Source organism: Lampris incognitus, chromosome 2 (genome assembly GCF_029633865.1).
Source record: "Lampris incognitus isolate fLamInc1 chromosome 2, fLamInc1.hap2, whole genome shotgun sequence".
NCBI classification, from domain to species: Eukaryota; Metazoa; Chordata; class Actinopteri; order Lampriformes; family Lampridae; genus Lampris; species Lampris incognitus.
The window spans coordinates 110,063,530-110,077,769 of NC_079212.1; the positions used below are offsets into that span (position 1 = coordinate 110,063,530).

General features: G+C 43.6%; 1 protein-coding gene across 1 annotated transcript in view; it reads left to right on the top strand.

Moving 5' to 3' along the window:
- The window catches only part of igsf21a (immunoglobin superfamily, member 21a), a 396,954-nt gene that overhangs the window by 232,355 nt on the left and 150,359 nt on the right, over positions 1-14,240 (top strand). The window contains exon 3 of the mRNA XM_056274983.1: positions 9,343-9,464. Within this exon, the coding sequence (XP_056130958.1) occupies positions 9,343-9,464 (122 nt within the window). The remainder of the gene's footprint in view (positions 1-9,342; positions 9,465-14,240) is intronic.

Consider the following 14,240-nt stretch of genomic DNA (forward strand, 5'->3'; position numbering starts at 1 on the left):
TCATAATGGCATTTCATGTTGCAGTCATCTGTCAGCCAACACAAGTGGGGCTGAACCTATTCAGTGATTGGCTAATCCTTTTCTAGAGATTACTTTGATTGTATCAGGCAGTGCTTTCCTAGCTTGAGATTACCTGCTAGCAAATTTGTGTGGCAAAGTTATGTAAACTTTCAGCTAGCATCAGGGGTTCATGGCTTTTAGGCTGAATGAGTTGCCGTTACCAAAGGGCAAACTAGTGTGATAAAGGCTTGTGCCAATGTCAGCTTCAGCAGCAACAGGCTGCATGCCTGGTGTTGCAATTGTCTACGGCTCATGCAAAGGCATAACATCCAAATTGTTGACAGCCTCTCTGACAAGCTCAGAAATAGACCTCTCGCCCTCAGACATGCTGTCAGGTAACACTTCTTTCCCAGGATTTCAACTCAAAAAGAACACAGGTTGCCTAATGATCAGTACTCAGTGTCCTGTAGCTTTGAACTGACAACCAATCAGCTGGTCTCATCCCGACCCACTAGTGTTGACTCGCAGATTGCCACAGTATGAAACAAAAGTGCATTGTGAAATGAATGTCATGAGATGGAAAAAAAAAAGAAAAGGAGAAAATAGTTACTCGTAAATGTGCTATTTAAAAAAGTACCATTATGAAATAAAAGTAAAAAAAAACCAAATATTTTGAAATAAGACTTTTTATTATGAAATTAATTATGCAATTTATTTTATTTCATGTATCATAAAATGAAATGAAAGTGAAATTATATGCAACAATGTTGGGATAATGAGTGTGATGATAAGTTGAGTATGTATTGTATTATTTTACAAGGTATTGTGTTTTTGTTTGTTTGGGTTTTTTTTGGAAATAGATTTATTCATTTGATTATTTATATCATAGATGAATATTTATTTATCTAATTTTGACATAAATTGGGTTTCTTATTGCTCACTGTAGGGAAAAAAAGATAAAATTGTCTCTTACTGTTAGAAATAAATGTTCTATTACTATTAGGAAACAGTTGCTCTGATAGGAGGCTACAGATGCCATTACTAGAAATATACTGCTCAAAAAAATAAAGGGAACACCTAAAAACACAATATAGACCTCGATGAATGAAATATTTCAGCTGAAAATCTTTATTTATTAGACAGAGGAATGTGTTTAGAGCAAAATAACCTAAGAATGATCAATGGAAATCAAAATCATTAGCCCATTAAGGTCTGGATTCAGAATCATACTCAAAATCAAAGTGGAAAATGAGAACATAGGCTGATCCAACTTCTGTGGAAATTCCTCAAGACGATTCAAAATGAGGCTCAGTAGTGTGTGTGGCCTCCACGTGCCTGTATGCACTTCCTACAACGTCTGGGCATGCTCCTGATGAGATGACGGATGGTCTCCTGAGGGATCTCCTCCCAGACCTGGATCAGGGCATCGGTCAACTCCTGGACAGTCTGTGGTGCGACACCGTGTTGGCGGATGGTACGAGACATGATATCCCAGAGGTGCTCGATTGGATTCAGGTCTGGGGAACGTGCAGGCCAGTCCATAGCATCAATGCCCTCGACATACAGGAACTGCTGACACACTCTGGCCACATGAGGACGAGCATTGTCATGCATGAGCAGGAACCCAGGGCCCACTGCACCAGCATATGGTCTGACAATGGGTCTGAGGATCTCATCCCGGTACCTAATGGCAGTCATGGTACCTCTGGCTAGCACGTAGAGGTCTGTGCGGCCCTCCAAGGATATGCCTCCCCAGACCATCACTGACCCACCGCCAAACCGGTCATGCTGGAGGATGTTGCAGGCAGCAGAACGTTCTCCACAGCGTCTCCAGACTCTCTCACGTCTGTCACATGTGTTCAGTGTGAACCTGCTCTCATCTGTGAAGAGCACAGGGAGCCAATGGCGAATCTGCCAAGCAAGATGTTCTCTGGCAAAGGTCAATCGGGCTGCACGGTGTTGGGCTGTGAGCACAGGCCCCAATTGTGGACGTCGGGCCCTCATACCATCCTCATGCATTCTGTTTCTCACTGTTTGAGCAGAAACCTGCACATTAGTGGCCTGTTGAAGGTCATTTTGTAGGGCTCCGGCAGTGCTCCTCCTGTTCCTCCTTGCACAAAGGACCAGATAGCGGTCCTGCTGCAGGGTTGTTGTCCTCCTGCGTCCCCCTCCACATCTCCTGGTGTACTGGCCTGTCTCCTGGTACCTCCTCCATGCTCTGGACACTGTGCTGGGAGACACATCAAATCTTCTTGCCACAGCACGTATTGATGTGCCATCCTGGATGAGCTGCACTACCTGAGCAACTTCTGTAGGTTGCAGATACCGCCTCATGCCACCTCTAGTGGTGAGGGCACTAGCAAAATGAAAAACTAACCAAAGATCGGCCAGAAAAGATGGGGACAGGCAAATGGTCTGTGGCCACCACCTGCAAATCCATTCCTTTTATAGGGGTTGTCTTGCAAATTGTCTAATTTCCACCAGGTGGAAATTAGACAATTTACCAACGGGTGAAATTGATTCACAAATCAGTGTTGCTTCCTAACTGGACAGGTTGATATCTCAAAAGTGTGATTGACTTGGAGCTACATGTCATTGCTTATGTGTTCCCTCTATTTTTTTGAGCAGTGTATATTACCAGCAGTATATTCAGATGTAAAAAGTATTTTATTTCTCATGTTGTTTATGGGTTCTGATTTTTGAAATAGGACCCGCTGATGCTCCTGAGCTAACGTTTATTTATTTATTTATTTTTATTTTTTTGTCATTTTTTGAGGAATCATCCTCTGGTAGACTAATATAAGTTAATTAACAAGTTTCTTTTTCTTTCACTTTGATTTTGACTGACCCTGGCTGTGTCTGCAGTATTGAGGCATCTATGATTTTATCTCACTTTACATTAGTTTAGGTCATCTAAATTTTTAGTTTTGTTAGCTGCACAGCATTAAGAACATTTTTCAACAGTCTCTGTACAGGTTTGCAAAACTCTTTGGGGTTGAATAGTCCCCCCCCCCTTGAGGGAGGGTGCATGGGAGAACGTTATTAGATCACTATCGCCCCCTACATGTGTCTTGCTGATCTAGGGACTGGGAATCATAATAGTCACAATAATATACCAGCGTCCCATCTTTTCTCCTAATGTTCTGCAGGAGAGAGGGATTTGGATTTCAATACTCAGGCTTAATGAATTAACCCTGTCTTCATTATTTTCTAATCATTGTCATTCCTTTTTACCATGAACAGAAGGTGCCTCAAACTATAGAGCTGATACAGACAAGCAGTCTCCAGTAAGTCTGGCCAGCTTTGATCTCATCACCCCTTTACTGTCAGCCCACAATCAGCCTGTCTCCCTCACAATGACAGCCATAATAACCATCTCTGGATGGCCTTGCCTCAGATGGCTTTAGATAACACGCTTGCATAACGCTTAACTGCCTGAATTTATACTCTGGCTAGGCCTGACCCTCACCCTGCTGTCTCCAGGGTGCTGCTGAATACTGCCTGGCCATCCTTTTGGTAGCATAGTTTCTGTGCACCCAGATTTTAATCCCAGCCCATAATCTGTCAATTCCAGCAGTGCCCAATCCCAACCTGCCTGTACTCTGTTATATTGGAATGAAAATGAGTGATAGCGTAGCAAGAGCATGTGACGCTGATAACGGGCAAGTGAGGAAAAAAAATTAAAATCTGTCAAGCTGATGTTCATCTTTGCTTTGAGTATCTATACATACTAAAGCAATGATTCTTAAAAGTTTTCATGCAGAGGACCCTGAAAAAAAAGAGATTGTAAAGCCTTCATGAAGAAGTTCAGAGTAAATTCTCTTGGAAATGCTCTACTGATAAATTTTTAAAGCCTGTTGATTTCCTAACCCAGTCTCTGAGACAAATATTCACATGCAAGATATTTGCAGTTCCCAAAATGTTGTTTGTCAAAATTCTGTCACATGAATATATATACAATGTACTTTGTCTATCCATCCATTATCCAAACCGCTTATCCCAATTGGGGTCATGGGCTGCTGGAGCTTATCCCAGCAGTCATTGGGCGGCAGGCGGGGAGACTCCCTGGACAGGCCGCCAGTCCATCACAGGGCCGACACATTTACACCCAGAGACAATTTAGTATGGCCGATTCACCTGACCTACATGTCTTTGGGCTGTGGAAGGAAACCAGAGCACCTGCAGGAAACCCACGCAGACACGGGGAAAACATGCAAACTCCACACAGAGGATGACCCCCCCCCCCAAGGTTGGAAAACCCCAGGGTTCAAACCCAGGACCTTCTTGCTGTGAGGAGACCGTGCTAACCACCGTGCCGCCAATGTACTGTTTGTCAACTAATATTGCAGGGTCAAATGTAACTAAGCTATTTCATGACAAGAATAAACATACATGTGCATGTCTGGCCTCATGACGCTACATTTCAACGTGTCAAATTATGTTCTCTCACATGCTATTCGATGCATGTCAACGTATTGATGAATGAGGATAGAGTGGAGTACATCTATTTAGATCGCTTAGAGATGGTTAAGTTTAGGTATGGCTTTGGTGTGATTAAGATCAGGGAAAGGATATAGGAATCGCGTCGTTGAGTCGAATAATCAGTGTTGAGTGTAAATCGGGGTTAAAAGTATGTCTGAGCTGATGTCATCAAATACATCTTCGTTCATCAATACCTTGACATGCATCATATGCATATAACTGAACGTTGGCAATCAACATGTTTTGGGACCTGCAAATAAGTTGTATATATATTTTTTTTTTCTGTGAGACTGGGCTCTAGCTTATTGTTATGCAAATGTTTGAATAAGAAACAAAAATGAAACAAACTCCTTGTTTTCTTTCCAGGTGTCTCTGAAATCACTTTTCTTGCTAATTCAGTATCCATTTAGATTAGCACAGCTGAGCATGATGAGACTCTCCTCAGCATCAAAGAAACACGTTTTCATTATCAGTTAGCTACCTGCCTGAGTTAGCCACGGCTCCCCAGTGGGAGCAGTTACAGACAGAGGGAGGGGAGAAGCCTGTCATGTGAAGCATGAAATCCCTTTAACCAGGTCCTCTGTCACTCAGCAGCCAGCAGGGGGGGTGCCACATACAGAGTTGTAACACCCACAGGTTAAGAGGCAGGGGCCACCAACAGCTGTGCACTGTATTTACTCCTCAAAATGAAGCTCGACGTTATACAGCACATCCACATTGGCAGCCATCGGAGCTTCTTGTGTTACTAATGGACCGCTTCAGTTAGCATATATGGGCAAACTTAATCAGCATCTCGGCGTCCCCCCATTTATAGTACTAACAGTGGCAAGCTGATCGAGTCAAGATGTAGTGCACTTTATCCCAGTGCAGCGAGACTTTTACCACTTTCCTCCAGTTTGTACCTCATAAGATTTTCTCTCATTAAAAGCAATGAAAGGGCTAATTTAATTTCTGCAACATGTGAGCACATTGTTTTATCACTGTTTTCTTGGCTATTTCTTATTCACCATACTGCAGTTTATACTGCAAAGTTTTGTGTTTGTAGGCACCACGCCACATTGTATGTTGCCTGCCTATTTGTGACACTGATGTGTAATAATACTTAGTCATGAGTAGGATGGTTTTTCTCTTATGATTCCTTTGGCCCAGTGTTATTTAGTAAGGGGCTAAACATAGAGAACATGATCTTATATGATGTTGGACTATTTTAAATAAAAAAAACATAAGGCCTTTTGCGACAGGTCATTCCAGGTCAAACTTTATGTTGTAATTGCCTATGTCTTACTTCTCTTAGTCAGTCTACATTGTTGGATTTTTGTTGATTATGATTGCATATGATTAACTCGTGTCCATTGTCCTCCACCAGAGGAATTCAACATCTTGGTCTTATGCAAATAGAAGCACTGTATCACCTGTGTTCTCTTATGTAGAAATTGTACTAATTTTACCATCGTAAAATGCCTCTCAATGCTTCCACCCTGACACTCTGCCTTAGAATAATGGATTAATTTGTGTGATAATAATATTAGCCAAATTAGCCCGGATATGAAGGAAAGTGCCAAGTCGATTCACGACAATCCTCTGATCATCTCTTTTCTTGTTGCTTGTGTAAGTCTTTAAATGAGGGATTGAATGAGAATAAATCTCATTAAGGCATAATTTCAGAGCCTGCTGCTATCCATCCATTTGAAGTGTCAGATGTATATATAGATGAGGATCACAAGAGAAAAAAAAATGAAAACAATGCATTGGGTTCCGAGTTATCAAATTCCATTGGGCCCCTCATATCGATGTATCTAAGGATTACAATACTTTCCACCTCATACCAACATGGATCTGCACTGTTTCAGTATACAAGGGAAGAATGTTGTGCAGCAGCAGTTCTTTGAATGCAGCTTTAATTTTAAGTAGTATGCAGGTTGAACCTCTTAAAGGTAGGCTACATTGTGTTTGCGATATTTCCTCCAGTGGTACCTGATGCAGCTACAGCCTATAAATAGTCCATCCCAGACCGGCAGAGAAGGAGGAGGGCTTCTGTTAACCCCTGAGACCTAGTCCTCATCTGACCCTGATAATGGGAAGTATCATTAGAGAGTTAGCTCAGCCAGCAGGTCAGGTAGCATGCAGGTCATTGTCCTGTCTGGAGGGATCGCTGCATTTTTACATCTTACATCTTGGCAAAACCACAGGGCCCTGTCTCGAGCACCCCCCAGCTAGCACTCTTGTTAGCTACCTGTCGTGGACTCCTCTTTAGTCTGCTGGCTAACTCCTGAGCCACTATCCAATGTCTGGCATAGAGCAGATACAGGAGGGATAGACTCTCCACCAACCATGCCGTCTTTTTCATATCTCCAGATGGCAGAGTGTTGGAGAGGCTTTGGTGCCGCAGTGACTCATCTACAGCGCATGGCCTGGATTCAACAAAGCAGTCGTAGTGAAGCTTTGCTTCCCCCAACGGTGCTTTTCTGCAATCAAAGAGCGTTCATCTCCCTCTTGTATAGCCATCTTGGCACAATTTCATTCTCATCCTCCCTCCCACTCTCCCTCCCCCTTTTTTTCTTCCTCCCTTAGTCTGTCATTTATACCACAAGACAGCTCCCTCATTGGGGAAAGGGAAGCATATGCTGATGTGTGGACCCCCTTCACTCTTGCGTTATTACACATGGGGATTAAGGTCAATCTTAATCAAGACATGAATTCATTAAGGAGAGATAGATAAAGAGAGGGTGGCACAGGGTTGACCTGTCAGAAGCAGCCAGACTCCTCTCCACTCCTTCTGACTCCCAGACAGTCTGGGCCTGACACCCGCATTATCCACCAGCTTCTTCATGAGGAAGATGAGGGGCAAATGTGATGTCTCTTCGATTAGATGAACTGAAAAGGGAGAGGGTTAGAAAATGTCTGTTTAACTCACCTCAATATTTCAGAGCCAGCAGAGTGTTACTGCCATCATTTATGAAGCCTTACATAACTCACATAAAGTCAACATAGACAGTAGGCTTTGACACTGTCTCTTTGGGATCAAGTTTTTCTGATTCCATCAGCTCCTCTACTGCCACTTTATTTATATGCATTCTGATTGTTGTCATAAACTGTCAGCTGGTTATATAGTAGTTGAACTCCATGTGTGACTTTTTGGTCCCCAAAATTTCCCTCCAATTTAGGTATGTACTGTCCCAAGGAGAGAAATGTTTTGTTTTTGTTTTTTTTTCCCTTAAGAAAGCAAGAGCCTGGGTGGCTTTCTATCTGTGTGGCAACAGTCTGCTGTTAATTTTAGATTAATTTGACTCAGAACATCATTCTTTGCACTTACATGCACACTTTAGAAAGCTATATATACATGCATATCTAAGCACAAAGCCTATCTTACATAATTTTAACTCTACATGTCTCAGAGGCATCTCAACATTTACCGAGTGAACATGTTCCTCACTTTAACCAAATAGGCATCATACATTATTTACAAACGCTCAAGTAGGATAAGTTGTTCTACTGTGTAAAATGCTGTTTTTTTTTTTTTTCATGATCTGTTAGACAGATGAGCTTCTTGAATATTTTTGTTGTGATTTCTAAAAGCTAGGTCCGTTATTATGACGATGGTGGTAGTGCAGGGGGCACAGCAGTCTGCAAGCCCAATTTTGCAAACATGGCTTTGCTTTTAGTAACTGACCTTTACCTGTTCCCTGTTAAAGCTCAGAATGATGCGACACCATAGTCACATGTCTGCACCCGTAAATCAACATTAAATAGGGACCCAATGGCAATAATAATCCTAGGTGCTGGAGTAAGATGCCAAAGTGGTGTCACTCAATAGTGATGAAAATGAGTGAATAGCAGGGAGGCTCTAGTAAGCAGTCAAGCTGACCTTGAATATTTGATGCTGATGTCAGTCCTATTCAGATGGTTTTACTCTTGCAAAAATAAACTCAACCAAATTGTCAAAACGTCCATAAGTTCCCCTCTTACTGACCACAGGTGACAAAAGGTATATCAATATATCACCAATGCCACCTGGATGCATTTTATAATTCTAGCTCATGCTTTGCTGTTTCAGCATTTCCAACTCCCTGTGCATCACTGTTTAGAAATCTGAGCCAGAGGCAATTCACTTTCCCTGGAGACATGAGGTTATGTGAGTTACCCCACAGTTATTCACAGGGCACAGGGAATTGTTTGCTTAAATAAAGGCAATTTAGCATTGTCTCTTTATGGGTCCATGTGTCGACTATGTGAGACTTATCATAAAACTATTTTCTGCCTTTATTTTATTTACCTCGGGGGGGGGTGCAGATTGGCCAATGAAATGATAGCATCTTCCCTGAGAAAGGGAAGAAGGATACCCAGCCCACCAACCATTTCCTTCAAAGCAACATTAGTGGTTCCATTAAATCCTGTCACCCTTTTGCTTTACCTCTGTCTGTGGCTTCTGAGGAGAGAAGGAATCACCGTTATTCAAATGCTAAGTGACTTCCTCTCCGCTATGAATATTATAGAGGGAGGTGCTACTCCATCATTTGACGTGCCTGTCAAAAAAAAAAAGAAAAACAAGACCGGTGCTTTGAATATATCCTATCCCTCTACCTCTGCAGTTATCGTCACAAGCCATTACCTCTGAAAAAAGCAAACTGCAAGGCACATGCACAATACCTTGCTATGTCAGTCTTCAGTAAGACTTACCCTTACATACACTTTCCGAAGTTGTGGGCATAGAAACTGTAATTGACCAAGGCCAAGGTGTTTACAGCATTAAATAGAGACAGAACCCAGTTATTGTATAAGGGAGATAGACAAAAAGATTTGGCTGTCTTGTCAATCATCGTTGAAATTATCTCAGTCACACACTCTCTTTTTGCTTGACAGGTCACAGACGGAGGCACCATCAAGCAGAAAATCTTCACCTATGATGCTATGTTTAATACCAATTACTCCCACATGGAGGATTACCGCAGACGTGAAGACCTTGTGTACCAGTCGACAGTCCGGTAAGCTTCAAAACCAATTAGAACACATTTAAAAACAAGAGCCTTCCCTTAACTTGGTTACCTCATGTGTCCCCTGACACTGGGGGGTAGCCTGCATTCAGTTTGCAGCAGTTGCACATTGTGAAATATTAAATTCACTGAATACTTGAGCAACCTTTTAACACAGAGAGACGGTAGATGATGATTCTGCTCAATGCCTTGCCAGCCATCTGCTGTTAGTTAGACTAGGCCAGGCTGGAATGACCAGGCGGAGGGAGTCAGCACATTAATTGTCTTTGCTGAGAGCAGGAGGACAGAAGGCACCGGCAAGTGCTCATCAGCATCTTCGCTGCTCAGCGTATAGAATTCAGTGTTATAGCCTCGGCCAACATCTGGCTGGGCCGATCCTTACTCCCACCACGGCGACTCATATTTTCCAGGTTGTAGAAGCTCAGCTCAGGCACATTATCTAGGAGCAGCATGGCCATGTGCAGAGTCTTGTTTCACTCCTTTCTCAACCTCTGCTTCGCTGAACCTGACATACAGAGCCCCACTGTGTATGCATTAGGGGGAGTTTCCTGAGAGGAAGAGAGTTAAAGAGTGCAAGAGACAGAGACGAAGAGAGGGAGAGAGTGCGGGGAGGTGGAGGAGGAGGAATCATCTTGCTTTGGTAGGGTAGATAACATGTTTGAAGAATCCCAGGGATTGTCTTTCTCTACCCCAGGCTTCTACAATGCAGCTGGGGGCTGTTTTTCTCTGCCCTGTCTTAACATTCCCTACTTCCAGTGCTCCTGGTCTTCTCTTCCTATAGATTTCTCTGCCTCTGTTTCTGGTAACCCAAAGGGAATGCAGGCAACACGCCCACACCTATGACTCTTGAAGAATCCTTTGTAAATGATCCACTTTTAATCATTCTCTTTTATCTTTTCTTTGCCAATGCTCTCGTTTATATTTGATTCAACTTGTCCACATCCCTTGCTTGTGCTATTTTCCACGACCACTTCTTTTTTATCTCTTTTTATTTTGCATTATTTTCTTTTGTTGGTTCAGCTGTGGTTTCCTAGCTGAAGATGATGCGGAGAGACAATTCTACCATCCCTTTGGGAGAGTAGGCATCATCACCACATAGTGGTCTGCACACATAACATGCACGCAGACAAAGAAACAGGAATTCACACACTAACAGAAGTATGATGTAATACACACACACACACACACACACACACACACACACACGCACTGTACACTAACACATAGACACACTGTACACTAACACATAGACACAAACACATGCCCATGCTTATGGCTGAAGTATGCTGAGAGTGGGGCAGGATTTCAAATGAACCAGCATGAAAAACAGTCAGATGCTACCTGCAGTGACTTGTGTTTGGCAGAGTTCTTAGCCTGTGCTTGTCAACCACAGAGGAGCGGGCACTCCTGCCACATTCACACAAGATCCATTGGGAGGAATTCTCCCTAACTGACTTCTGTTCGTCCTGCCTCCTACATGTAACACTAGGACTATATACCTCTTGGAAATGCAAAAGATGATGCTTTACTTGATATAATTTCCTCCATGGCCAGTCCCAAGCCCAGATAAGAAAGGAGGAGGGTTGTGTGTAGGGTTACCATGTCTGCCCCATAAGAAAACATCACTTGCTACAGAAACACAGACACGGGAACATCAAGAGAACTTAGTCCGAGGAGAAAAAAGTTCTTTAGCTTGAAGACTTATGAGAACATGTTGTGAACTGCAGGAGTCCTTGGAAGCCTCTGGACCAAACACCTTTCTTTCAACCAGGAACAACATCACCTTTGGAACATGGAAAGTAAAGGGAATGTACCAAGCGGGGAAACAACCCAAATAGCAGCAGAAATGAAAAATGACAGCCTCGGGCTACTTGGAATCAGCAGCATCTTCCCCCATAAGATCCATAAAGCAACATGGGTATCCCCAGACCATATGTCTGGTGATGTGTCTGACATTCGTCTGTAAGAAGTCGGGTTGTTGTGAAGCGTCTGGTGTGTTGGTGTAGTGTTCTGTGCCTGTCACGTCTCACTCTCAACCTTAACCGCTGGCTAGCAGATATGCGAACAGGAGAGCCGAGCACTTAAGTCTCTCCCTGCCAGTACATAGCCTCTCCAACAGCAAGCCCTATGTAGTGCCTCCTTGTGGTGACACATGATAACTGGGTACACCTTGGACCCTGGCTGAACTACAAGGGACTCAGAGGAGGTCTGGGCCCTAGTCGTGTGGTACGCAGGCCCACCGGTGTGTGGATATTCCCTGATGCCCACGAACCAGCCCTCAGCTATGGGTTAAATAGTGCCACTGCCTAGTGGTTACCTCGGAAGACGAATTAGGCTACGGGAGTAAACCCCTACAGAAAATCAATGTCCACCGTGCTGTTGTTTGTTGTTTTTCTTGCCCTTTTGTATCTGTTTAAGTCGGAAAGTACTGCTGGCGTCATGTGTGGCTTCCACTTCTCCCTCTCATAGCACCCACTTCCCATCCACCCCTGCATGTTTGTGTTATGTTTATCTGTTGTCTTGTTTCCCCGCCGTTTTTTGTAAAGTGAATTTGAGTGTTAGAAAAGCGCTATATAGGATTGATTTCTTCTTCTTCTTCTTCTTCTTCTTCTTCTTCTTCTTCTTCTTCTTCGTCTTCTTCTTCTTCTTCTTCTTCTTCTTATTATTATTATTATTTTATTACAGAGAACCAAATAAATCACATATGTAAGAAAGACATTCAGAAGATCACTACAGGATATGAGAGTAAAAAGGGGAGCAAATGTAGCATCAGACCATCACTTGCTTACTGCTAGACTGACGCTTAAGTTAAAGAAGAACAGGACAGAGGCAGCAGGAAATAGATAAAAATACAACATGAGTCTGTTGAGAGACACAGAATTTCGAGAAGAGTACAGGTTGAAACTCTCCCAAGAAATTTCAAGTTCTCTAGGATTTTTTGAGGAGACCAGCATTGAAATCAACATGTCAAGAAGTGTTTGGCTACAAGAAATTTCAACAAAAGGAATTGATATCTGCTCAAACTCCACAAAAAAAAAAAATCAAAGTAAGGAAAGAGAATAATGTAGTAGTGGCAAGCAGCTGCAGAGCTGCCTTCATCTGACGGCAGGGAGAGCTGGCACTGGATCAGCTGAGGGAGCCTGGTCTGCTGTCCTGTGGGCCCACGGACCATGACCCTCCCTGGATCTGTGCCCGAAGAGGAAATGCTGAGGGTGGCCTAACAGGACACAGAAGCGGGGTAGGCTAAGATAACTGCTAGCCCATGCAGACTGGCAGTTCCGATAACACCGAGGGTGGTCTGGCGGTGGTCTCACCTAGCATTGCCTGTGTTTTTGGTGTCATGTGGAGTGCGGGGAGGTGTGTCGGGGGTGTCTGGCTGGGAGAGCTGGAGTTGGATTGGCTGGGAGAGCTTGGTCTGGTGCGTTGGCTGGGCCCAGGGACCATTGCCCTTGCCTGGAGCTGCGCCCGAGGAGGAAACACCGAGGGCGGTCTGACAGGTTGTTGAAGCAGGGCGGGCTAAGCTAACTACTAGCCCATGCAGACCAGCAGTTCCGACAGTCATCCTGGCATTCACTGTCTTGGACAGTGATTTATTTATTTATTTATTCATTTATTTGGATATGCTGGATACATGTGTTTTCCAGTTTTTGAAGTTTTTTTTTTTTGTAGTTTGGATATATGTACTCTTGTAGTTTGGATATGTGTTTTTTCTTTGTATTGCACTGTTGTGAGCTGGAGGAAAAATATTTCATTTCATTTCATGTGCACAGGTGCATGGAATGGAATGACAAATAAATATTCCTGATTCCTGAAGAGTATCAAAAGCTAAGGCACAAGAATAGTATACTGATGCCTGCAGAGAAGGGAGAAAGATTATCAAGGCGGACTAGCTGAAATACATTGACAGCCTAGCAGAAGAAATGGAGGAAGCAGAAGGTAGTGGAAACCTGAAGCATTTGTATGACAACACCAGAAAGATGTCAGGCAAGTAAAGCAAGCCTCAAAGACCAGTGATATATGAAGAAGGTAACACCATTATAACCAAAGAAGGTCAACTCAAGAGATGGGTTAAACACTTTAAGAAACTGCTTAAAAGACCCTCACCACAGAGGCGTCTGGGCAGCGTAGTGGTCTATTCCACTGTCTACCAACACGGGGATTGTCGGTTTGAATCCCCGTATTACCTCCGGCTTGGTCGGGCATCCCTACAGACACAATTGGCCATGTTTGTGGGTGGGAAGCCAAATGTGGGTTGTGGGTATGTGTCGTGGTTGCTGCACTAGCACCTGCTCTGGTTGGTTGGAGCGCCTGTTCGGGGGGGGGGGAATAGTGTGATCCTCCCGTGCACTATGGCCCCCTGGCGAAACTCCTCAGTTTCAGGTGAAAAGAAGTGGCTGGCGACTCCACATGTATCAATGGAGGCATGTGGTAATCTGCAGCCCTCCCTGGCTCGGCAGAGGGGGTGAAGCGGTGACCGGGATGGCTCAGAAGAGTGGGGTAATTGGCCGGATACAATTGGGGAGAAAAAGGGGGAAAATCACAAAAAAAGACCCTCACCACCAAATCTCCCAGATATCCAATCAGTAGAAGTCAATCTCCCCATCAGCTGTGACATACTCAGAGGGAGGAGTTGAGAAAAGCTATACAAAAACTAAAGGACAGCAAGGCAGCAGGACCAGATAAAATCCTGGCAGAAGCATGAAAGGCAGATTTGGATACCACTGTGAGGCTACTGTATCCACTCTTCAGAAAGATCTGGGAAAAAGA